We start from the raw sequence: 22,922 nt of genomic DNA on the forward strand, positions 1-22,922 counted from the left end.
CTCCTGAGCCCCTCCTCTGCCTGCTTCCTCGAGGCTCAGCACTCCAGGGTGGAGACAACCCTGCACCCCCTCAGCCTTCTCTTTATTTACAGACACAGCATCAGCTGGGGGCGTGGGGACGAGGGAGGGCACCTCCAGGGGCTCCTGCCCGCCCAGGCAGCACGGTGCCCACGGCTGGCTCTGCGCAGGCTCTGTGCAGGGGGAGGGCAGGTGGGCACATGGTGCAGGCCCCACAAGGGGGGTTGGGCAGCTGGTGGGCCAAAAGACAGCGCAGCTCTCCCTGGCTGAGCCTCCTCTGCCTTCTGAGTCTTCTACTTCCACCGACCGCCCACCATGGTCTTGCCGCGGGCAGCCTTCGACCTGGGAGGGAAGCAGGAAAGCAAGATGCAAAGAGACAGCAGGGCCCAGGAGAGGAGGGACCAGGTGGGTGCCAGCAGTGCTCCTGCCACGAGCACCAGGATGTCTCCAGCTGGTGCTCACAGCCCTGTGGGGAAGAAGGTCTTCAGTGGTCCCAGGTGGGACCTTGGGAGCTGAGTGGCTGTGGGCGGCTGGGGCTCGCTGGGAGCAAGCTCATGAATCTTGCCAGGGGACCCCCCCAGCTCCCTGCCCGTGGTTCCCCCTCCCAGAGATCCTTCAGGGAAGGATCAAAGGCTTGGCTGGGCCTCTGGCTGTGAAGGGACAAGCACAGCTGTGAGATGCCTCTCCCAAGAAGCAGAAGCTGTGAAGCTGTTAGGCAGAACCCACCACAGAGCTCTCCTCAGCCAGCAGCAGGGGAACAGGCACTGCTCTAGGCCTGGGGCAGTGGAGGGGAGGAGGCTTGGAAAGGGCAGTGAAGGGCATTCCTGGCACCTTTGGCCACCAATCCTTGGCATTGCCCCCACCCCAGCCCTGTGCCAGTCCTGGTGCCCATGCAGCACACATGCAGTGCAGAGAAGATGGCACTCAGGAGGTGCCTGGACTCACCCTTTGCTGCAGGAACAGGCCATGGGGGGGGCAAAGAGAAGAGAGGTTTGGTGTGAGGGGGGTGGGAGATGCTGCCTGGTGCGTGGGGCAGGCTGGGCACCTCTCATGGGAGACAGCAGGGCAGGATGGGGATGGGAGAGCAGCATGGTGCTCCTACAAAGGATGCTGAAGGAGCACAGGCACAAGGACAGCTCCCCTGACCTCCTGGGGCTGCACAGCTCCCACAGCCTCAGGGACTTCCCTTCCTGCACCAGCTGGGATCTCCAGCCCCTTCCCTGAGACGCTGGGAGGAGATGCTCCTCACCCCCCTGCAGGGATGGGGTGGCTGGCAAGACCCTGCAGGACACAAGACTCTACCTGCAGCAGTGGGATCTCCCCAGGGTCCATCCCAGCTAAGGTCTCTGGGGCAGGGGGAAGGAGGAGGCAGTGGGCACCTGTCAGAGCAGCATGGACAGAGGCCCCTGGGCCGGGGCTGGAGGTCCATGAACACCATGGCACCAGGGGCTGGGGTGGGAAGGACAGGATGAGGCTCTGCAAGGGTGCAAGAGAGCCAGGAGATCCACAGGGTGGGGCTGGGCCAGGGGAGCAAGGAGTGGGGGGGCAGAGGGCGTGGGGGAAGGGACTTACACTTTCTGGTGGTCGCTGACTCGGTTTCGGAGGACGTTGATCTGCAGGAGAAAGGTAGGCAGGGGGTGAGCCCTGGCAAGAGGCCCCACAGCTGCCCAGGGGCTGGGGAGAAGGTCCAGCACTGCTCTCTTCCCCAGCAGTTCCTGTGTGGGGTTTGGCTCAGGGCTGTGAGGGGAAGCTGGGGAGCAAAGGTGCCCAGGAGCTGGGAGGTCCCAGAGCCACCACACAGCTCCCTTCTCCTCTGGCCTTCCATGGCTGGGCACTGATGGCAGGGTCGGTGTGCTGCTGGCTCTCCCTCAGAGGGGAGGCAGAGGTGGCTTTGCTTGCAGGGGTGCAGAGCCCCTTGGGGGTTTGCCAGCCCCCCCCCATGTCTCTCAGGTGGGGAGCAGAAGGAGCAGCCAGGAACATGGAGGAGGAGCAAACTCCCAGAGGACCTCACAGAGGACCTCACAGAGGACCTTATGGGGAGCTCAGAGAGGACCTCCCAGAGGACCTCCCAGAGGACCTTATGGGGAGCTCAGAGAGGAGCTCAGAGAGGACCTCCCAGGGGAGCTCATGGGGGACCTACTGGGGACCTCCCAGAGGAGCTCCCCCCTCACCTCATACTTCTGCCGCTTGAACTTCTCCTGCAGGTCGAACTTCTCAGCCTCCAGGTCTCGGATGGTTTGCCAGAGCTCCTTGGCCTTGTCCCTGTGGGAAGTTGGTGTCAGCAGGGAGGGACAAGGCTTGCAGGGGGAGGTCGCTGCAGGGAGGGGTCGCTGCAGGGAGGGGTCGCTGCAGGGGGGGGTCGCTGCAGGGGGGGGTCGCTGCAGGGGGGGTCGCTGCAGGGAGGGGTCGCTGCAGGGGGGGTCGCTGCAGGGAGGGGTCGCTGCAGGGGAGGTCGCTGCAGGGGAGGTCGCTGCAGGAGGGGTCGCTGCCGGGGACCTGGTGCCGATGCCACCACCTCGCCACTGCCCCGGGGGGCGTCTCTGCAGGCTCTGTGCCTAGCCGGGGCTGATAGCCCGGCGGTGATGCCAGTCCCACGCGTGGACCAGAGCCGTGTGTGAGCTGTCCCCACGGGACGGGCATGTCCCACGCGTGGGGCGCTGGCGCCCCCTGCTGGCCGCAGCTGTCACCAGCAGCCTGGCAGCGGTGGCCCCGGCAGCGCCGCGGAGCTCCGGTCGTGGAGTCACAGAATAGGTTTGGGCTGGCAAAGCCCTCTGGGATCATCCAGTCCGACACCAACCCAACCCCACCAGGGCCACCATGGCCACCCCTTGCTTCAGCACCTCCAAGTTCTCCACGGTCAGCAATGTGCCCTGGGGGCCAAGAGGCCAAGGGGCTCCTGGGCTGCATTCAGCAGAGTGTGGCCAGCAGGGCCAGGGAGGTTCTGCTTCCCCTCTGCTCTGCCCTGCTGAGACCTCACCTGGAGCATTGCATCCTGCTCTGGGCTCCCCAGCTCAGGAGGGACAGAGAACTGCTGGAGAGTCCAAGGGAGGCTACAAGGATGCTGAAGGGACCTGCAGCACTGCCTGGGGAGGAGAGGCTGAGAGCCCTGGGGCTGTTCAGTCTGGAGAGGAGAAGGCTGAGAGGGATCTGATCAATAGCTGAGGGCTGGGGGTCAGGAAGGAAGGGACAGGGCCAGGCTCTGCTCAGTTGTGCCCTGGGATAGCCAAGGGGCCATGGATGGAAACTGCAGCACAGGAGGTTCCAGCTCAGCATGAGGAGGAACTTCTGCACTGGGAGGCTCCCAGAGGCCTGGAGCAGGCTGCCCAGAGAGGTTGTGGAGTCTCCTCTGGAGCCTTTCCAGCCCCATCTGGATGTGTCCCTGTATGACCTGTGCTGGATTCTATACTCCTGCTCTGGCAGGGGGGTTGGACTGGAATCTCCAGAGGTCCCTTCCAACCCCTGACATCTGTGATCCTGTGATGGTGACTCCACCACCTCCATATGGGTTGTCACTACTCACCCCCCAGCTTTGCCACCACCTTCCTTCTTGAAGGGCAACAAAGCTGGGGAGGGGTCTGGGGCACAGCCCTGGGAGGAGAGGCTGAGGGAGCTGGGGTTGCTTAGCCTGCAGGAGAAGAGGCTCAGGGGAGACCTTCTTGCTCTCTGCAACTCCCTGAAGGGAGGTTGGAGCCAGGTGGGGGTTGGGCTCTTCTCTCAAGCAACCAGCACCAGAACAAGAGGACACAGTCTCAAGCTGTGCCAGGAGAGGTTTAGGCTGGAGGCAAGGAGAAAGTTCTTCCCATCAAGAGAGATTGGCCCTGGGGATGTGCTGCCCAGGGAGGTGGTGGAGTCCCCATCCCTGGAGGTGTTTAAGAGGGGACTGGATGAGGGACTTGGTGCCAGGGTTGAGTTGTCATGAGGTGTTGGGTGACAGCTTGGACTTGATGATCTCTGAGGTCTTCTCCAGCCTGGTTGATTCTATGGTTCTGTGATTGATTCCTACAAGCCCCAGGCAGCCTGCCCCAGCCTCGGGGTCCTGCCCCAGCCTCGGGGTCCTGCCCCAGCCTCGGGGTCCTGCCCCAGCCTCGGGGTCCTGCCCCAGCCTCGGGGTCCTGCCCCAGGAAGTGGGACCCAGAGCAGAGCCCTGTGCTGGGCCTCCCCCCCGCAGCCTGTGCTCACCTCAGCTTGTCCTCGCTCAGGTGGTCGATGTTCAGGGGCTTCCTCCGCTCGCTCAGGATCTTCTTCTTCTTCTCCCTCTCTGTTTGCCTCTTCCCACCCTTCTTCTCTGACTGAGGGAACAGCAATCAGGCCTCGGGAGGGGACCCAGGCCCCCAGCTCTGCTCCCAACTCTCTCAGCTTCTGGGACTCCAGAGGCACCTGAGGTGCTCAAGGAAATCTTGACAACAGTGGACAAGGCATCCCCACCACCACCTTCCTCCCTGTCCCTGAGGTGATGCTGGCCCTGCCCTGGCCAGCACCTGCTGAGCAGAGCTCAGATGACTTTGTCCCTCCAGCCACGGCTGTGAGCCAGCAGCAGCCAGCAGCCTCTCCTGCTGCTAGCAGCCGCAGTCTGCCGACACCGGGACCATGCACAGTGCCGAGCGGCTCAGCCCTCCCAGGAGCACCAGAGGCTCCCCTGCACCCACCCGGGGCAGTCCCAGACCTTCTGCATGTAGCCCCCGAAGTGCAGCATGTTGGAGAAAGCTTTCTTCTTCCGCGCCTCCTCCTCCGCTTTCTTGCGCGCCTCCTCCTCCTCCTTGCGAGCTCTCTCCTCCTGCCAGGGGCAGACAGGGGTCAGGAGGCGGCGGGCAGAGCCCTCCCGGGCCGGCCGGGCCGGCGGAGCCGCGGGGTGACTCACGGCCATGCGCGCCTGCCGCTCCTTCTCCCGCTCGCTGCGGATCCGCTGCTGCTCCGCACGCTCCGCTCGCCGCTTCTCCTGCGCACAGACACAGCGTGGCGCTGGCACCGCGGCGAGCCCTCACCGCCCTGTCCCCAGGGGCTCCTCACCGCCCTGTCCCCAGGGGCTCCTCATCCCCTGTCCCCAGGGGCTCCTCACCGCCCTGTCCCCAGGGGCCCCTCATCCCCTGTCCCCAGGGGCTCCTCACCGCCCTGTCCCCAGGGGCTCCTCATCCCCCTGTCCCCAGGGGCTCCTCACCGCTCTGTCCCCAGGGGCTCCTCATCCCCCCTGTCCCCAGGGGCTCCTCATCCCCCCTGTCCCCAGGGGCTCCTCACCGCCCTGTCCCCAGGGGCTCCTCATCCCCCTGTCCCCAGGGGCTCCTCACCGCCCTGTCCCCAGGGGCTCCTCACCGCCCTGTCCCCAGGGGCTCCTCATCCCCCTGTCCCCAGGGCTCCTCATCCCCCTGTCCCCAGGGACTCCTCACCCCCTCTGTCCCCAGGGGCTCCTCATCCCCTCTGTCCCCAGGGACTCCTCATCCCCCTGTCCCCAGGGGCTCCTCACCGCCCTGCCCCAGGGGCTCCTCATCCCCTCAGTCCCCAGGGGCTCCTCACCGCCCTGTCCCCAGGGGCTCCTCACCCCCTCGGTCCCTAAGGGACTCCTCATCCCCCTGTCCCCAGGGGCCCCTCACCGCCCTGTCCCCAGGGGCTCCTCATCCCCCCTGTCCCCAGGGGCTCCTCACCGCCCTGTCCCCAGGGACTCCTCATCCCCCTGTCCCCAGGGGCTCCTCACCGCCCTGTCCCCAGGGGCTCCTCACCGCCCTGTCCCCAGGGACTCCTCATCCCCCTGTCCCCAGGGGCCCCTCACCGCCCTGTCCCCAGGGGCTCCTCATCCCCCCTGTCCCCAGGGGCTCCTCATCCCCCCTGTCCCCAGGGGCTCCTCACCGCCCTGTCCCCAGGGACTCCTCATCCCCCTGTCCCCAGGGGCCCCTCACCGCCCTGTCCCCAGGGGCTCCTCACCCCCTCTGTCCCCAGGGGCTCCTCACCGCCCTGTCCCCAGGGGCCCCTCACCCCCCTGTCCCCAGGGGCTCCTCACCCCTCTGTCCCCAGGGGCTCCTCACCGCCCTGTCCCCAGGGGCTCCTCATCCCCTCTGTCCCCAGGGGCTCCTCATCCCCCTGTCCCCAGGGGCTCCTCATCCCCCTGTCCCCAGGGGCTCCTCATCCCCTCTGTCCCCAGGGGCTCCTCATCCCCCTGTCCCCAGGGGCTCCTCATCCCTCTGTCCCCAGGGGCTCCTCACCGCCCTGTCCCCAGGGGCTCCTCATCCCCTCTGTCCCCAGGGGCTCCTCATCCCCCTGTCCCCAGGGGCTCCTCACCGCCCTGTCCCCAGGGGCTCCTCATCCCCCTGTCCCCAGGGGCCCCTCACCGCCCTGTCCCCAGGGGCTCCTCATCCCCCTGTCCCCAGGGGCTCCTCACCGCCCTGTCCCCAGGGGCTCCTCATCCCCCTGTCCCCAGGGGCTCCTCATCCCCCTGTCCCCAGGGGCTCCTCACCGCCCTGTCCCCAGGGGCTCCTCATCCCCCTGTCCCCAGGGGCTCCTCACCGCCCTGTCCCCAGGGGCTCCTCATCCCCCTGTCCCCAGGGGCCCCTCACCGCCCTGTCCCCAGGGGCTCCTCATCCCCCTGTCCCCAGGGGCCCCTCACCTCCCTGTCCCCAGGGGCTCCTCACCCCTCTGTCCCCAGGGGCTCCTCACCACCCTGTCCCCAGGGGCCCCTCACCGCCCTGTCCCCAGGGGCTCCTCACCGCCCTGTCCCCAGGGGCTCCTCACCGCCCTGTCCCCAGGGGCTCCTCACCGCCCTGTCCCCAGGGGCCCCTCACCTCCCTGTCCCCAGGGGCTCCTCACCCCTCTGTCCCCAGGGGCCCCTCACCGCCCTGTCCCCAGGGGCTCCTCATCCCCCCTGTCCCCAGGGGCTCCTCACCGCCCTGTCCCCAGGGGCTCCTCACCGCCCTGTCCCCAGAGGCCCCTCACCGCCCTGTCCCCAGGGGCTCCTCATCCCCCTGTCCCCAGGGGCTCCTCACCGCCCTGTCCCCAGGGGCTCCTCACCGCCCTGTCCCCAGGGGCCCCTCACCGCCCTGTCCCCAGGGGCTCCTCATCCCCTCTGTCCCCAGGGGCTCCTCACCCCCCTGTCCCCAGGGCCTCCTCATCCCCTCTGTCCCTAAGGACTCCTCATCCCCTCTGTCCCTAAGGGACTCCTCACCCACCCTGTCCCTAAGGGACTCCTCATCCCCTCTGTCCCTAAGGGACTCCTCATCCCCTCTGTCCCTAAGGTTCTCCTCATCCCCTCTGTCCCCGGGGACTCCTCACCCCCCCTGTCCCTAAGGGACTCCTCATCCCCTCTGTCCCTAAGGTTCTCCTCATCCCCTCTGTCCCCAGGGGCTCCTCACCGCCCTGTAGCCAGGGCCTCCTCACCCCCTCTGTCCCCAGGGGCTCCTCATCCCCTCTGTCCCTAAGGGACTCCTCACCCCCTCTGTCCCCAGGGACTCCTCATCCCCTCTGTCCCTAAGGGACTCCTCATCCCCTCTGTCCCTAAGGGACTCCTCATCCTCTCTGTCCCTAAGGGACTCCTCATCCCCTCTGTCCCTAAGGGACTCCTCACCCACCCTGTCCCTAAGGGACTCCTCATCCCCTCTGTCCCTAAGGGACTCCTCACCCCCCCTGTCCCCAGGGACTCCTCATCCCCTCTGTCCCTAAGGGACTCCTCATCCCCTCTGTCCCCAGGGACTCATCCCTGGCCCCCAAAGCCCTGGGAGTCCCAAGGGCAGACCTGCTGCTCTCACAGAATCACAGCATGTCTCTGGTTGCAAGAGCCTCCAAGCTCCTCCAGCCCACCCCTCCACCCAGCACTGCAGGCTCAGCACCAAACCATGGCCCTCAGCACCAGGGCCACAGCTGCTGGAACAGCCCCAGGGATGGAGACTGCAGCACTGCCCTGGGCAGCCTCTGCCAGTGTCTGAGATCCCTTCCAGGGCAGAAAGATTTCCTCATATCCAGCCTGAACCTCCCCTGGGGCAGCTTGGAACCATTTGCTCTGCTCCTGTCCCTTGCCACCAAGGAGCAGAGGCTGCCCCCTCCTTGCTCCAACCTCCCTGCAGGGAGCTGTAGAGAGCAATGAGGCCTCCCTCAGCCTCCTCTTCTCCAGCCTGAGCACCCCCAGCTCCCTCAGCCTCTCCTTGCAGCCCAGGGGCTCCAGGCCCTTCTCCAGCCTCCTTGCCCTGCTCTGGGCAGGCTCCAGCCCCTCAATGTCCTTCCTGGAGTGAGGAGCCCAGAGCTGAACCCAGCACTTGAGATGTGGCCTCCCCAGTGCTGAGCCCAGGGGATGCTCCCCTCCTGTCCCTGCTGCCACAGTGTCTGACCCAAGCCAGGCTGCCCTTGGCCTTCTTGGCCCCCTGGGCACTGCTGGCTCGTGGTCAGTGGCTGCCAACCACCACCCCCAGGTCCCTCTCCAAGCTGCAGCCTTCCCACCACACATCCCCAGGTCTGTAGCTCCCCATGGGGTTGCTGTGACCCAGGTGCAGGTCCTGGCCCTTGGCCTTGTTGAACTTCACACAACTGAGCTCAGTCTCACCTGCCCTGATCCCACTGTAAAGCTTCCCCACCCTCTCCCAGCTCCCAAGGGAGCATGTGGACCCATGGCCATGGGAGAAGCTGCCTCTCTGCTGGGCACTGCAGCATGGCAGCAGCCACCCCAGAGGCTTCCCAGGCACTGGGGGCACAAACCCTGGCTCCAGCCTCAGGCTCTGGCTTGCAGGGCCAGGGTCTTGCCCTGAGGACTGTGGGGGAAGGCTCGTGGCTGGGTGCCCACAGGGGAGAAGGTGGCAAGAGCAAGGGGAGGGGAGGGCTGCAGACATACAATCCTGTCCTTGAGGGACATGAGCTCCTCCTCCTCCTTCTTCCTGCTCTCAAAGTGGGCTTCAATGAGGGCCTGCAGCTCGTTCAGGTCCTTCTCCATGCGCTTGCGGTGGATGTCCTGCAGGGACAGAAGCAGAGCTGAAGGCCAGGAGGGAAGCCCTGCAGGAGCTGCTGGGCACAGCGTGGAGGAGCACCAGGAGGAGCTGACCTCAGGGCAGGGGCACTGAGTGCATTACTTACATCAAAGTCCAGCCTCTCTCCATCTGGGATTTTGGGAGGCACCAGGTTTGGCATGAAGACCCTGGAACCAAGGGTGAGCAGCAGCGTGGAGAGCCTGCAGCAGGCCCCTGGCACAGGAGGGTGGCCTTGGTCTGCCCAGCTCTCCTCTCTGAGCCTCTCAGTCCCCAGAGGTGCAGGGCAAGGTTTTGAGGACAAGGAAGTGCAGTGCTGCTTGCTGGAGCCTGCCAGCTGGGCAGCCTCAGAGGAGCACCTTCAGCATTCCCAGCAAGCAACCCAAGGCTCCCACAGGGCTGGGACAACACTGCCAGCTGCAGGCAACTTGGCCACCACCCTGGGGCTGGCAGCCACCCCACTGCCCACCCTCTGTGCTCCAGTGGGAGCTGGAAACCATCCTCTTGTCCTCTGTGGGCTTGAGGGAGGGCAGGAGGTGCTCATTAGTAGCACAAAGAGACACCAAAGGGTGAAGAGGTGGTGGCTGAGGACAGATCTGCCTCCCACACCACAGCATCCTAGAGGTCCACGCAGACCTGCAGGCTGCTGGCTCCACTCCTTCAGGCAGGGGGTCCTGAGCCTGGGGTGCTGGAGGCCATGCAAAAGGAGCACTCTGCAGAGGCAACCCCCTGCTCCTGCCATGGACCAGGTGCCCCAGGCCAGGGGGCACCCAGGCTTTTTCCAGCAGTGTTTTCCAGGCCCTCAGGGCTGCTGGGACTCCTCCAAGGAGCACACAAAATGCTTCAAGAGCTCACTCCCAGGAAGCTCTTCATAGCATCACAGCATGGTAGGGGCTGGAAGGAACCTCTGGAGATCACCAAGTCCAAGCCCCTGCCAGAGCTGGCTCAGACAGGAGCACATCCAGGTGGGGCTGGAAAGCCTCCAGGGCAGGAGACTCCACAACCTCTCTGGCTGGGCTCTGCCACCCTCACACCAAAGAAGTTTCTCCTCCTGTCGAGGTGAAACCTCCTGGGTTCCAGTTTGTGTCCATGGCTCCTTGTGTCCCTTCAGGACAGCACTGAGCAGAGCCTGGCCTCTTGCCCCTCACCCCTCAGATCTTCATAACCATCACTAAGATCCCCCCTCAGCCTTCTCTTCCCCAGCCTCAACAGCCCCAGGGCTCTCAGCCTTTTGTGGTGTCCCAGCCCCTTCATCCTCCTTGTAGCCTCCACTGGACTCTCTCCAGCACTTTCCTGTCCCCTTTGGACTGGGCAGCCCAGCCCCAGAGCCCAGAACTGGGCCCAGTACTGCAGGTGTGCTCTCAGCAGGGCAGAGCAGGGGGCAGGAGAACCTCCCTGGCCCTGCTGGCCACACTGAATGCAGCCCAGGAGACCATTGGCCTCTTGGCCCCCAGGGCACATTGCTGTGCTTGGACAGCTGATGGTGCAGCAGGACCCCAAGGTCCTTGTGCCTGGAGCTGCTGCCCAGCAGCTCAGCCTCTGCCTGCACCCAGCACATCCTCTGCTTGCCTGCCTGTTTCTCTCTCTCTTGCTTTCCATGTCCCAGCCCCCAGCCTGCTTCAGGCTTTTGAGGCCTCTCTGTCCCATCCCCCGGATGGATCCTGGTGCTAAGCCCACCCCAGGGGGCCCCTGCCCTGCCCCAGCTCCCAGCTCAGACCCTGCTTACTTACTTGGGCTTTGGCTTGGCTTCACCTGCAGGTCCCCAGGAGCAGGAGGGAAAGGACCAAGTTAGTGCCACAGAGAGGTTTGCTGCCCTCCACACCCTGACCCAAACCCAGAGCCCAGCTCCCCCTCCCTCCCAGCAGCACAGGCTGGGAGCCCAGAGCCAGCCAGGGAGGTGTCCAGCTGTGTGCCACAGCCCAAGGCACAGCCCCTGGCTGGGCAGAGAGCTGCTTGGTGCCTTCTTGCAGCAGCACAGGGACAGTGCCCTGCCCCCAGAGAAGAGCAAAGGGAGAGCTCACCTTCCCCAGGCTCCTGCTCTCGCTCCCCCTCTCCACCTGTGGGAAACACCAGGGCCAGGCTTCAGCTCCCTGCTGGGCACCCTGCCCCTGGGCCAGGCTTCAGCTCCCTGCTGGGCACCCTGGGCCAAGCTTCAGCTCCCTGCTGGGCACCCTGCCCCTGGGCCAAGCTTTAGCTCCCTGCTGGGCACCCTGCCCATGGGCCAGGCTTTAGCTCCCTGCTGGGCACCCTGCCCATGGGCCAGGCTTCAGCTCCCTGCTGGGCACCCTGGGCCAAGCTTTAGCTCCCTGCTGGGCACCCTGCCCCTGGGCCAGGCTTCAGCTCCCTGCTGGGCACCCTGCCCCTGGGCCAGGCTTCAGCTCCCTGCTGGGCACCCTGCCCCTGGGCCAGCCTTTAGCTCCCTGCTGGGCACCCTGCCCCTGGGCCAGCCTTTAGCTCCCTGCTGGGCACCCTGCCCCTGGGCCAGCCTTTAGCTCCCTGCTGGGCACCCTGCCCCTGGGCCAAGCTTTAGCTCCCTGCTGGGCACCCTGCCCCTGGGCCAGCCTTTAGCTCCCTGCTGGGCACCCTGCCCCTGGGCCAGGCTTCAGCTCCCTGCTGGGCATCCTGGGCCAAGCTTTAGCTCCCTGCTGGGCACACTGCCCCTGGGCCAAGCTTCAGCTCCCTGCTGGGCATCCTGGGCCAAGCTTTAGCTCCCTGCTGGGCACCCTGCCCCTGGGCCAGGCTTTAGCTCCCTGCTGGGCACCCTGCCCCTGGGCCAAGCTTTAGCTCCCTGCTGGGCACCCTGCCCCTGGGCAGTGGGGTGGATCAGCCATGCTGCCCTGTGCTTCTCCACAGTGCAAATCCCAGCTCCATCCCTTCAGGATGAACAAGGAGAAAGCAGCTCCCTGCTGGGCATCCACCATCCACAGACAGTCCAGGAGAGCCCCAGGTCCTCTCTAGGAGGAGCCCAGAGCAGCCTTGAGGAGCTCATGGTGGGGCAGCAGCACTGCCCTCTCCTCCTGTGCTTTGGGGGAATTTCTTAGCAAGGCAGCACAAAGCCAACCTTCCTGAGAGGCTCCAGTGTTGAGGGGGGGTTGGGCCAGGGCAGGGCTGCCTCAGTCACCACTGACTCCCTTCAGCAGCAAAAGAATTGACCAACTGAAAGCCCCATCAGGAGGTCCTGGTGTCCCTGGGGGGCTGGGGTGAGGAAGGGTCACAAAGGTCTCTCCTCCACTCCTGCTTTACCTTCTCCTGGTGCTTTTGGTTCATCTTCTTGCTCTGTTTCAAAAGCAAAGGGGAGAATGTGAGCCTCAGGGCTGAGGGCAGCCACATCCCCAGCACAGGAGGGTCCCAGCACCCTAACCCAAGGAGCACAGCTGGGATCTAAGCCCTTCCTACCAGCTGTGGCAGCACAGGGACACACACCAGGCAACCCCATCTGCTCCAGAGCTGCTCAGTGCTCTTTGGATGGTGAGAAACACCTCAGAGCACGATCCCAGCTCTGGAGGTGCCCCCTGTAAGGCTATGTTGACCTCTGTGTGGAGCAGGCACACAGCCAGCAGGAAGCACAGCCAGCACCTTCCTGCCTGCAGGACCAAGGTGGGTCAGGAAAGAGCTGCTCAGTTTTGACATCTCCCTACTGGAAGCCACAGACAGGGCAAGAGCTGCCCCTGGGCTGCTGGCACACTGGCACAGGCCATGCTGGGCCGCCCCACATCCTCCTCACACCCCACAGAGGCAGCAGAGGGCTCCAGCCCAGCTGGGGGAGCTCGCTGCTGAGGCCACCACGCACCTTCTGCCTTGGCTTCTTCAGTCTCCTCCTCTTCCTCCTCTACCTGTTCCTCCTGACCTGTGGAGTAAGAGGCAGCATCAGTCCAGCAGCCACGCTCCCACCAGCTCCCTGTGGAGCCCAGGAGCAGGAAAACTGTGGCACAGAGGTGGCCAAGAGAGAGAGCCAGGAGATGGAGGCACGGGAGGAAGGAGGAGCGGCTGAGAAAGTGAAGGGCTTGGCCCAGGGGCTGCTCTCTGCGCCTGGGCAGGGCAAGAGGAACCAAATCCGAGGATCTCCTGCTGTGTCCCTCGGCCCCTCTCGTGCTCCCACACCCCAGGGGGCAGGGGGGGATTGCTGCTGCTCTCCTCCAGCCGGGAGCCGGGCTGCCGGCCCCGGCGGAGGAGCCCTCTGCGGCCGCAGGCAGCGGCGGCGCCGCCGGAGCAGCTTTCCGCTGGAGGGAGCAGCGGCCCCGGGGGCGTCCAGCGCCGGAGCCGGAGCCGCGCTGCTGCCCCCCGCTCCCGGGGCGGCTTGGGGTGCCGCGGCAAGAGAGAAGGGGGAAGAAGAAGAAGAAAAGAAGAAGAAGATAGCAAACCAAGAGTGGATTTGGTTGGTAGATGTAAGAGAGGAGCCACAGCCGGCAGCAGCCAGAGGGAGCACACAGGGCAGGAGGGGCAGTGCAGGGAGCAAGGGGGAGAGGGGGAGGAAGGAGAGGAAAACCATTCCCCAAGCCAGGAGAGCAAAGAGACAGGACACAGTGACAGCAGCAGTGCAGAGGTGGGGCAAAGAAAGGTGCAATAGCTACCCTCTTCTTCCTCCAGCCATTCTTCCTCTTCTGAGCCAGGCAGGAGGGGAAGGAATAAGGGCAGAGGTTAGTTGGGTGCCATGAAGCCATGGGGTGCAGCTATGGGGGGCATGGGGCAAGAGCTCCAGCACTGCACTGCCTCTCTTCATCTTCAGTCACAGAATCACAGAATGGTTTAGGTTGGAAGGGACCTCAAAGGTCATCCAGTGCCAGCCCCCTGCCATGGAGGCTCAGGATGCTGAAGCTTCAAAGGCCTCTTGGCCCTTGGCAAGATGTTTTGCCTCCCTTCTTGCTGGGGCTGCCTTGCCCTCCCATCCCACCCCAGCCCCAGTGATGTGAGCATCCTGCAGCTGTATTCCTTGTGCTGCCTCTTGGATGCTGACTCTTTCTTTCCCTGCTGCAACACCACAGCTCCTGGGGAGCAAGGCTCTGGGAAGCCTTCAGTGAGGCAGCAAATCATGGAACCCCAGGATGGGTTGGGCTGGGAGGGAGCTCAAAGCTCAGCCAGCTCCAAGCCCCTGCCATGGGCAGGGACACCTCCCACCAGCACAGCTTGCTCAGGGCCTCATCCAGCCTGGGCCTGAGCACCTCCAGGCAGGGCACAGCCACAGCCTCCCTGGGCAGCCTGTGCCAGAGTCTCCCCAGCCTCACTCTCCACAATCTCTTCCTCCTCTCCACTCTCAGTCTCCCCTCTCCCAGCTCAAAGCCATTGTTCCTCAGCCTGTCCCTCCCAGCCCTTGTCCCAAGTCCCTCCCCAGCTCTCCTGGAGCCCTTCAGGTACTGGAAGACTGCTCTGAGCTCTCCCTGGAGCCTTCTCCAGGCTGCACAGCCCCAACTCTCCCAGCCTGGCCCCACAGGGGAGGTTCTGCAGCCCTCATCCAGCCTGGCCTGGAACACCTCCAGGGAGGGGACAGCCACAGCCTCCCTGGGCAGCCTGTGCCAGCATCTCCCTAACCCCACTCTCAAGAATGTCTTCCTCATCTCCAGTCTAGATGCTCAGGATGCTTCCATGCTCTGGCTGGTGCAGCCCTGAAGCAGCAAGAGGCTCAGCAAAACCCAAAACCCAGCCCCAAGACCACCCAGCTGTGTCCCAGAGCAGCTGCATGCACCACAGGCTTTGCTTCTTCACCAGCCTGAGGCAGCTGTGGGGTCTGTGCTTGAGCATCACTGATGCTCAACACTCAGCTGCTGTTGAGTTACTGTGCTCACAGCCCTGCCAACACCAGAGTCCAGGATTTCCAGCCCTGGTTTGAGTCAAGAGGTCACTGGCAGAAGAGACCAAGAGATCCCAAGAGAATTCAGTCTGGGTTGGGTCCTACTGATGCTTGAAATAAGAGTTAAGTCATAGACTCACAGAAGGGGTTGGGTTGGAAGGGAGCTCAAAGCTCATCCAGCTCCAAGCCCCTGCAATGGGGACCCCTCCCACCAGCACAGCTTGCTCCAGGCCTCATCCAGCCTGGTCCTGAGCACCTCCAGGCAGGGCACAGCCACAGCCTCCCTGAGCAGCCTGTGCCAGACTCTCCCCACCCTCACTCTCACCAATTTCTTCCCCCTCTCCCATCTCAATCTGCCCTCCCCCACCTCAAAGCCATCCTGTCCCTCCCAGCCCTTGTCCCAAGTCCCTCCCCAGCTCTCCTGGAGCCCCTTCAGGTCCTGCAAGGCTGCTCTGAGCTCTCCCTGGAGCCTTCTCTCCTCCAGGCTGCACAGCCCCAGCTCTTCCAGCCTGGCCCCACAGGGCAGGTTCTCATCTTCCTGGCCTCCTCTGGACCCTCTCCATCAGCTCTGTGCCCTTCCTTGTGTTGAGGGCCCCAGAGCTGGACACAGCCCTGCAAGTGAGGTCTGCCCAGAGCAGAGCAGAGGGGCAGGATCCTCTCTCTCCACCCCTGGCAATGGGCACTGGCAGCCCAGAAGGCCAAGGGCAGCCCTTGGCTGCCCTTGGCCTTCTGGGCTGCCAGTGCCCATTGCTGTCTCCCCTCCAGGTCCTCCTTTGGACTCACCCTGATGGAGAAATCCAGACCATGGCCTCACCTGCCTCCCCTGGCCAGGATGTGCCCATTGCAGGGAAGGAATTTCCCTCCCCCCCAGCCCACCCAAGCCAGACCCCCAAAGCCACCTCCTTGGTCCCTGGGTCCTGGCACCTACCTTCCTCCACATACTCCTCTTCACAGAGCACAGGTGTGGGCAGGAGGAGGGGGGAAGGAAGAAGACAGAGGTTATTGAAGCTGCTCTCATCACTCCCCAGCTCCACAGCTGCAGGGGGCTCCAGCTCCTCTTACCTTCCTGCTCCCTGCAAAGCACAACAGGAGGGGGCAGAGTTACAGAGCTGTGCTGGGGTGGCCCTCAGGGAGGCCAAAGAGGAGTCTGGGGTCTCCTCAAGGCCGGCTTGCTGCTAGCCATGGGCAGTGCCTGCTGTGGGGCAGGCTGGAAGGTGGCAGTGGTGGGGGGGGTGGGTTGGGGCAAGACCCAGATCACCTTGCAGGCTGCAGATGGCAGAGCTGAAGTGCTCAGCTGGCACTTGGACAGTGGGCAGAGTGAAAAGATTGAGTGGCCATGGGCTCTCATCCTAGCAATGGGCATCTCACATCCCACCTTCACCCCCAGGTCCTTTCCTGGCCCGGGGGGAGATGCAGAGTGTGTCCTTGGGGGTGTGCTGGGGACCCTGGGCACAGAGGTCAGAGGCACACAGAGCTCCTGTGGCTTTCAGAAGGGCTCAGACCTGCACTCTCTGAGGGTGGATGGGAAGCAGGAGCTGGGTTTGCCCTGATCCCTGTAACCAGATAGCTCTCTGAGCTGTGCCTCAGGGTCCAGCAGCTCTCACCAGCAAAAGCTGCCCTCAGGTGTGGGCCTTGGGGAACAGGCACAGAAGCATTTTGGAAGGAGAAGACCTTTAAGAGATTCAACTTCACCCAGGTGAGGCTGGAGAGGGCTCTGGGCAGCCTGATGCAGTGGAGGATGTCCCTGCTGGCTGCAGGGGGTTGGACTGGAGGAGCTGTGGAGCTCCCTTCCCACCCAACCCATCCTGGGGTTCTCTGATTATCTGAGGCTCCCAGAGCTGGCAGTGAACCATGGCCCCAGCACCACAGCTCTGCCTCTTCTAAACACCTCCAGGGGTGGGGATTCAGCCAGCCCCCTGGGCAGCCTGTGCCAGGCTTTGAGAAGCCTTCCAGTGAAGAAGTTTCTTCTAATGTCCAACCTAAGCCATGCCATGCTCTGGATGTGGCAGCAGAAGCCCAGCTGCAGGCTGGGTGCCATCAGCTTTGCCCAGCTCTACCTCACTGATCTGCACTGCAGCAGTTTTGTTGCAGGGACTGTCCAGAGCAGGGCCAGGAGGAGGAGCAGAGGGCTGGAGCTGCTCTGCTCTGAGCACAGCCTGAGAGAGTTGGGGTTGTGCAGGCTGGAGAGGAGAAGGCTCCCAGGAGACCTCATTGTGGCCTTCCAGGAGCTGCAGGGGGCTGCAGGAAAGCTGGGGAGGGACTTTGGAGGGGGTCAGGGAGGGACAGGGCTGGGGGGGATGGAGCAGAACTAGAAGTGGGGAGCTGGAGATTGGCTGTGAGGAAGAAGTTGTTGGCCAGGAGGGTGGTGAGAGCCTGGCACAGGCTGCCCAGGGAGGTGGTGGAAGCCTCCTGCCTGGAGGTGTTTGCAGCCAGGCTGGAGGTGGCTGTGAGCAACCTGCTGTGGTGTGAGGTGTCCCTGCCCATGGCAGGGGCTTGGAGCTGGCTGAGCCTTGAGCTCCCTTCAAGCCCTGCCAGCTCTGTGACTCTATGACTCTCTGTGGGAGCTGATGCAGCTCCTGACACAGAGCCCCTCCACTGCTGGGGGTCACAGCAGTGCCACAGCACTGCTGGAGATAGGCACAGGGTGGGGGAGTCCCACAGCCCTGTCACAGTGGGTGCTGGGGTGATGATAGGAACTGGTGCCCCCCAGGAAGCACATCTAAGCAATGGCATGAGCCTGCAGGAAGACACAAATGAGGAGAAGAGAGAGGAAGGAAGGAAGGAAGGAAGGAAGGAAGGAAGGAAGGAAGGAAGGAAGGAAGGAAGGAAGGAAGGAAGGAAGGAAGGAAGGAAGGAAGGAAGGAAGGAAGGAAGGAAGGAAGGAAGGAAGGAAGGAAGGAAGGAAGGAAGGAAGGAAGGAAGGGAGGAAGGGAGGAAGGGAGGAAGGGAGGAAGGAAGGAAGGAAGGAAGGAAGGAAGGGAGGAAGGGAGGGAGAAAGGAAGGGAGGAAGGGAGGGAGGGAGGAAGGGAGGGAGGGAGGAATGGAGGGAGGAAGGAATGGAGGGAGGAATGGAGGGAGGAAGGGAGGAAGGAAGGAAGGAAGGAAGGAAGGAAGGAAGGAAGGAAGGAAGGAAGAAAGGAAGGAAGGAAGAAAGAAAGGAAGGAAGGAAGAAAGGAAGGAAGATGTGGAGCAGGTACAGAGAAGGGCAACAGAGCTGGGGGAAAAGAGCTGGAGAGCAGGGCTGGGGAGGAGCAGCTGAGGGAGCTGGGGGGGTTGAGCCTGGAGCAGAGGAGGCTGAGGGAGACCTCATTGCTCTCTGCAGCTCCCTGAGAGGAGGCTGCAGCCAGGGGGGATCGGGCTCTGCTCCCCAGGCTCAGGGGACAGAAGGAGAGGAACTGGCCTGGAATTGTGCCAGGGGAGGCTGAGGTTGGAGAGGAGGCAAAATGTCTTTGCTGGAGGAGTGGTCAGGGCCTGGCAGAGGCTGCCCAGGGAGGTGGTGGAGTCCCCATGGCTGGAGGGGTTGCAGCAAGCTGTGGCCATGGCAGCTGGGGCCAGGGTTTGGTGGCCATGGGGGGGTTGGGGTTGGCCTGGGGGAGCTCAGAGGCCTTTGCCAGCCCAAACCATTCTGTGTTCTGTGTCAGTGGTCACAACCAGCACTTACTGCTCACATTCTTCAACAACCTCTTCCGAGTCAGACATGTCCTGGGCACCTGGCAGGGGGGAGGCAGGTTGGACAAAGCAGGAGTTAGGAGCTGAGCTGAGGAGGAGCAGAGGAGCAGAGCCTGCCCCCGGTGCCCCAGACAGGGACACAGAGAGCCTGCATCTCCCCAAGGTGCCTGTGCCCCGAGCTGTCCCCGGGCAGGCTGTCCCCAGGCAGGCTGTGACAGAGTTATCTCAACAGAGATAAGGCTCCCCCCTCCCCTCCTGTCCCAGGGTCACAGCTTGCCCCAAATAGGAGGCAGGAGATGAGGCTCAGCCTCGTGCCACACCGATAACTGCTGGCAGGAGCTGCGCCCTGGCCGCGCCGCAGCCACCGCTGGGAGCTGAGCTTGCTCAGGGCACAGAGGGGGACCCAGGTCTGACCTTCAGCTGGGTTTGCTTCTTGACTATTCTTAGCTCAGCTGGGGCACAGACCCTGCAGGGACACTCTGTTATCTGGTGTCCACAGTCCTGCACAAGCCACAGCAGGAGATCTTGCTGAGCCCTCCCAGCGCAGCCCTCCAAGCGCAGAGTGCTCTGGAAAGGGCTGGCCTGGGCTCAGCAGGAGCTCTGTCTCCTGGTCCTGGCTCTGGGACTGAGTTTAGCTAAAAGAAATCTTTCACAGCCTGCTTTAGGGCTCACAGCCCTGAGAAATGGCCATGCTCATCTTCCCAGCACTCCCATCTCCCTCCCAGCTGTGGCCAGGAGGACTTTACTCATCATCCCACCTCGTCTGGCTTCATAGGACCCCAGAATGGGCTGGGTTGGAAGGGACCTTCAAGCTCACCCAGTTCCAAGCCCCTGCCATGGGCAGGGACACCTCCCACCAGCCCAGCTTGCTCCAGGCCTCACCCACTCAATGCTCCACTGTGAGACCTGCACAGCCAGCCCCATGGTCAGCCCCAGGTACCCTGCAGCAGCCCTGAGCATCAGCCCCAGCCCCGTGCCCTGCTCGTGTGCGTGCCAGACCTCAGCGGAGCTGAGCTGCAGCAGGACAACCAGAGGCAGCTCTGGAAATAACTTCCATGTGCTGAACCACCTGTTCCAGAGCAGCACCACCCTGCTGCTCCTGCTGGGGGCCTGGGAACAACTGCTCCAGCCTGCATCTGCTGAGCATCGATTACCCAGCACGGGTGGGACAGGCTTGGGGGTGGCTCCTTCAAGATGCTGAACCCAGGACTGGGACTCACAGGCAGGGGAAAGGTGAGTCCCTCTGCATGCCTATGGCTCTGGAGACTCCTCAGATCTTCTGAGCAATGACTCAGAAGGTGATTTTTGGAGGGAAGTGAAGTCACTCAGCCTCATCTGCCTTGGGGTCACCCCCTGCTTCTGCTGTCAGCATTCCCTTCCCTCTGATGCATCTGGGGCACGGCCCTAAGCACACTCCTACAGTACCATCCCCTCTATCTCCATTCCCCTCCAAACATCAGCTCCTGGCCCTACTTTTCCCCCAGGCTTGGCACGGTCCTGTGACCCCCAGAGTCTGGCCAGCTCATTCATGTGGCCTCTGAGCACCCAAGACTTCCTGTGGTCCTCTCACGACCCAAGAGCAGAGACTCCCTCCTGGTCGTGGCAATGGAAAAGTGCAGCTGGGAAAGTCCATTTCTGCATCTCCTTCCACCTCCTCTCTCATACAGCACTGGATCCTGCTCAGCATTTGCTGAAGAGCAGCAGCAGCACAGCCAGGACTGCGAAGGGGGCACACAAGAAAAACCAACCTGGCACCAGAAAGTGGCTCTGGGAGATCTCTGTCTGCACAGAAGCAGATAAAGGCTTTGGGAAGAAAGAGTTAGGAGAAGCCAGCTGATGTGTGGCAGGGTTAAAGAGGAAACATTCCACATTGTTATTGGCTGGAAAAAAGATCTCCCCTCATTTGCTGTGGATTAAGTGCCCCAGACAGCCCTCCTGCTCCTTAAAATCCCCCTGGGCTGGCTTGCTCACACCTCTGGGGCCAAGTCATCCTCCATGGTTTGCAGTCCCTGCTTTCCTCCAGCCCACCCAGACGTGGAGCTCTCATTTCCCAGCATCTCCTCCACTGTGGGGCATGTCAGTGTCCCCTTCCTACCTGGCAGGGTTGGGCCATGCACAGGAGCATCCCATCTGCAACCCACCCTTCGGGCTGCCAGTGAGCCAGGGCCAGGCCAGCTCCTGTGGGCATCGCATCCCTGCCGTCCCCTCCAGACACACAGGGCAAGGGGGGCTGTGAGATCCCCCCCCACCCCCAGAACCAGGGCAGTCCCCTTGGCACACTCTGGGGTGGTTCAGAAGACGTTGGGCAAGTTGGAAATGCAACCCCCTGGAGAGGGTCCCGGTGCTGTATCCCTAGGGATGCCTTCATGGCACAAACACCCCCCAGGGCAAGCGGCTGGGCAGGACCGTTCACCCCAACTGCTCCTGGCTCTGCAGCAGCGACCCTTCCGTGAGCATCCTGCGCCAGGAGCGGGCACCCCGCTGCCCCAGCCTTACCTCTGCCGCGGGGCACCGCTGAAGAAGCCGAGGGGAAGCCGGCGGGCGTCTGGGAAATGCTCTTTGGGGGCAGGAGGCTTTAAGGGGGCTCCGGCGCCCACCCCGGGGCGGGCAGCGCCGCAGGAATGTGCCCGGCGCCCAGCGCGGAATGCAACACTTGTGAGCTGCTATTTCGGCAGCCCCGGCCCCGGCCCCTCCGCCGCTCCCCTTCCCCCCGAGAGCCCATATAAGCCCAAGCTATTGTGTGGCCTCAGAGATTTGCTATTTTAAACCCTCCGGCCCGAGATACGCGAGTGCCCAAGGGGCTGACACAAGCCAGCCAGCTGTCACTTTCGAGGGCCAGGGACACTGATAAGGCAGCGCTGCCCGAGACGGGGACCAGAGCCTCCTGCCGCAGCCCCCAGCCAGGCTCGGCCGCGGCACCGGCCCCGGGATGCTGCGAGGGGAAGGGAAGAGCTCAGGATGTCCTCACCCCTCCCAGAGTCGTCTCGGGAGTTTTGGGCTCCAGGTGCACCAGCAGGGCAAGGGAGGTTCTCCTCCCACTCCACTCTGCCCCAGCGAGGCCACAGCCGGAGAACTGAGCCCAGGTCTGGGCTCCCCGGTTCAGGAGACAGAGAACTGCTGGAGAGAGCCCAGGGCAGCCTACAAAGATGATGGAGAGGGAGCCTGGAGCAGCTCTGTGAGAAGCAAAGGCTGAGAGCCCTGGGGCTGAGAGCCTGGAGCAGAGCAGCCCCAAAGGGGACCTGAGCAATGCTCAGCAAGAGCTAAAGGCTGGGGGCCAGGAGGCTGGGGCCAGGCTCTGCTGAGTGGTGCCCAGGGCCGGGCCAAGGGGCAAGGGGCACAAAGTGGCACCCAGGAGGTTCCATCTGAACAGGAGGAGAAACTTCTTTGGTGTGAGGGTGCAGAGCCCTGGAGCAGGCTGCCCAGAGAGGTGGTGGAGTCTCCTTCTCTGGAGAGCTTCTAGCCCCCTGTGGCCTTTGTGGCCCTGGGCAAGCTGCTGTGGGTGCCCTGCTGGAGAAGGGGGTTGGACTGGGTGATCTGCAGAGGTCCCTTCCAACCCCTATGACACTGATTCTGTGGTTCTGTGGTTCTGTGACTTTGCCTTTTTCCCTCTTGCCAGAGGCAGGGAAGTGACCTGGTCCCAACCCCAGCAGCTGACCAGAGGCATCTTAGAAAGAGCAACTTTTATTAGTAAAAACAACAACAACAAAAGGCACAGAGAAGCCAAAGTCCTTCCCAAAGCCCAGCAAGCAACATCAGACCCAGAGGCAGCAGCAGCAGAGTCCCACAGCCAGTTTGGACACCACCGTGGTTGCACAGCCCTGCTGAGCAGCTCCAGCACAAGGCTTTGAGCATCACTCCATGGCCTGCCCTTGGCACCCTGAAGCTGGCCTCCAGAGACCACCCTGCTGGGTGGGCTCAGCAGCCTGAGGAGGACAGGACCAGGGCTCTGCACAGCCTTGGGCAAAGGGCTCAGGGTGAGGGGGTGCAGGGAAAGCAGTCTGCAGAAGGGGCCCAGCACAGCTCCATGCAACCCCAAACACAGGGCCGTGGCCAGGCCACCCTGGATCAGTAGGTGAGAGGGGGCACTGCTTGTGGGGGGCAGGGGATGGGGAGGGCAGGGTGAAGGCCACGTCTCTGGCTCTGGCTCAGCTGCATGCTGGAAGGAAGCACTGAGGCCATCGAGTCCACCCTTCTCCCAGCAGGCATCTCCAAGCCACACAGCACCTTTGGCTGGGTCCCTCCATCAGTGACAGCCTGCTGGAGGTGACATCCACTCAACCCACTTCAGCCCAAGCCAGGCAGCAGGGATGGACGTGGTCCATGGACGTGCAGCTGGAACTCCCTTGGCCGGGCAGGTTCTTGCCCCCCTGGCACCCCAGCTGCAAAGGAGGTGCATGGCCTGGTCCTCTTTGCAGGTGGTCATGGGGGGCACAGCCAGGGAAAGACCAAAAACCTTTGGGGGAAACAGGACATGAGGCTGCCCTCAGCATCTGCAAGAAGTCTGCAGGCCAAACAGGCTA

The 22,922-nt window shown here is 63.3% G+C and overlaps 1 protein-coding gene across 3 annotated transcripts; it reads right to left on the minus strand.

Annotated features, from left to right (window-relative positions):
- Positions 1-311: 311 nt before the first annotated feature.
- Positions 312-18,432, minus strand: TNNT2 (troponin T2, cardiac type). 3 transcript variants are annotated; one of them, XM_054176363.1, is made up of 17 exons: positions 18,395-18,432; positions 15,796-15,806; positions 15,662-15,679; positions 13,520-13,549; positions 12,739-12,795; positions 12,192-12,224; positions 10,970-11,005; positions 10,679-10,700; positions 9,058-9,118; positions 8,819-8,935; positions 4,877-4,954; positions 4,682-4,792; positions 4,198-4,307; positions 2,190-2,280; positions 1,591-1,631; positions 964-969; positions 312-360 (listed from the first exon to the last, which is right to left on the minus strand). In XM_054176363.1, the coding sequence occupies exons 1-17, from the start codon at positions 18,430-18,432 to the stop codon at positions 312-314; spliced, it is 909 nt and encodes a 302-aa protein (XP_054032338.1). The 3 variants fall into 3 exon arrangements, with proteins under 3 accessions (XP_054032338.1, XP_054032339.1, XP_054032340.1); XM_054176364.1 differs by lacking the exon at positions 13,520-13,549; XM_054176365.1 differs by lacking the exons at positions 10,970-11,005; positions 13,520-13,549.
- Positions 18,433-22,922: the final 4,490 nt, after the last annotated feature.

The sequence above is a fragment of the Dryobates pubescens genome, chromosome 35 (genome assembly GCF_014839835.1).
Source record: "Dryobates pubescens isolate bDryPub1 chromosome 35, bDryPub1.pri, whole genome shotgun sequence".
NCBI classification, from domain to species: Eukaryota; Metazoa; Chordata; class Aves; order Piciformes; family Picidae; genus Dryobates; species Dryobates pubescens.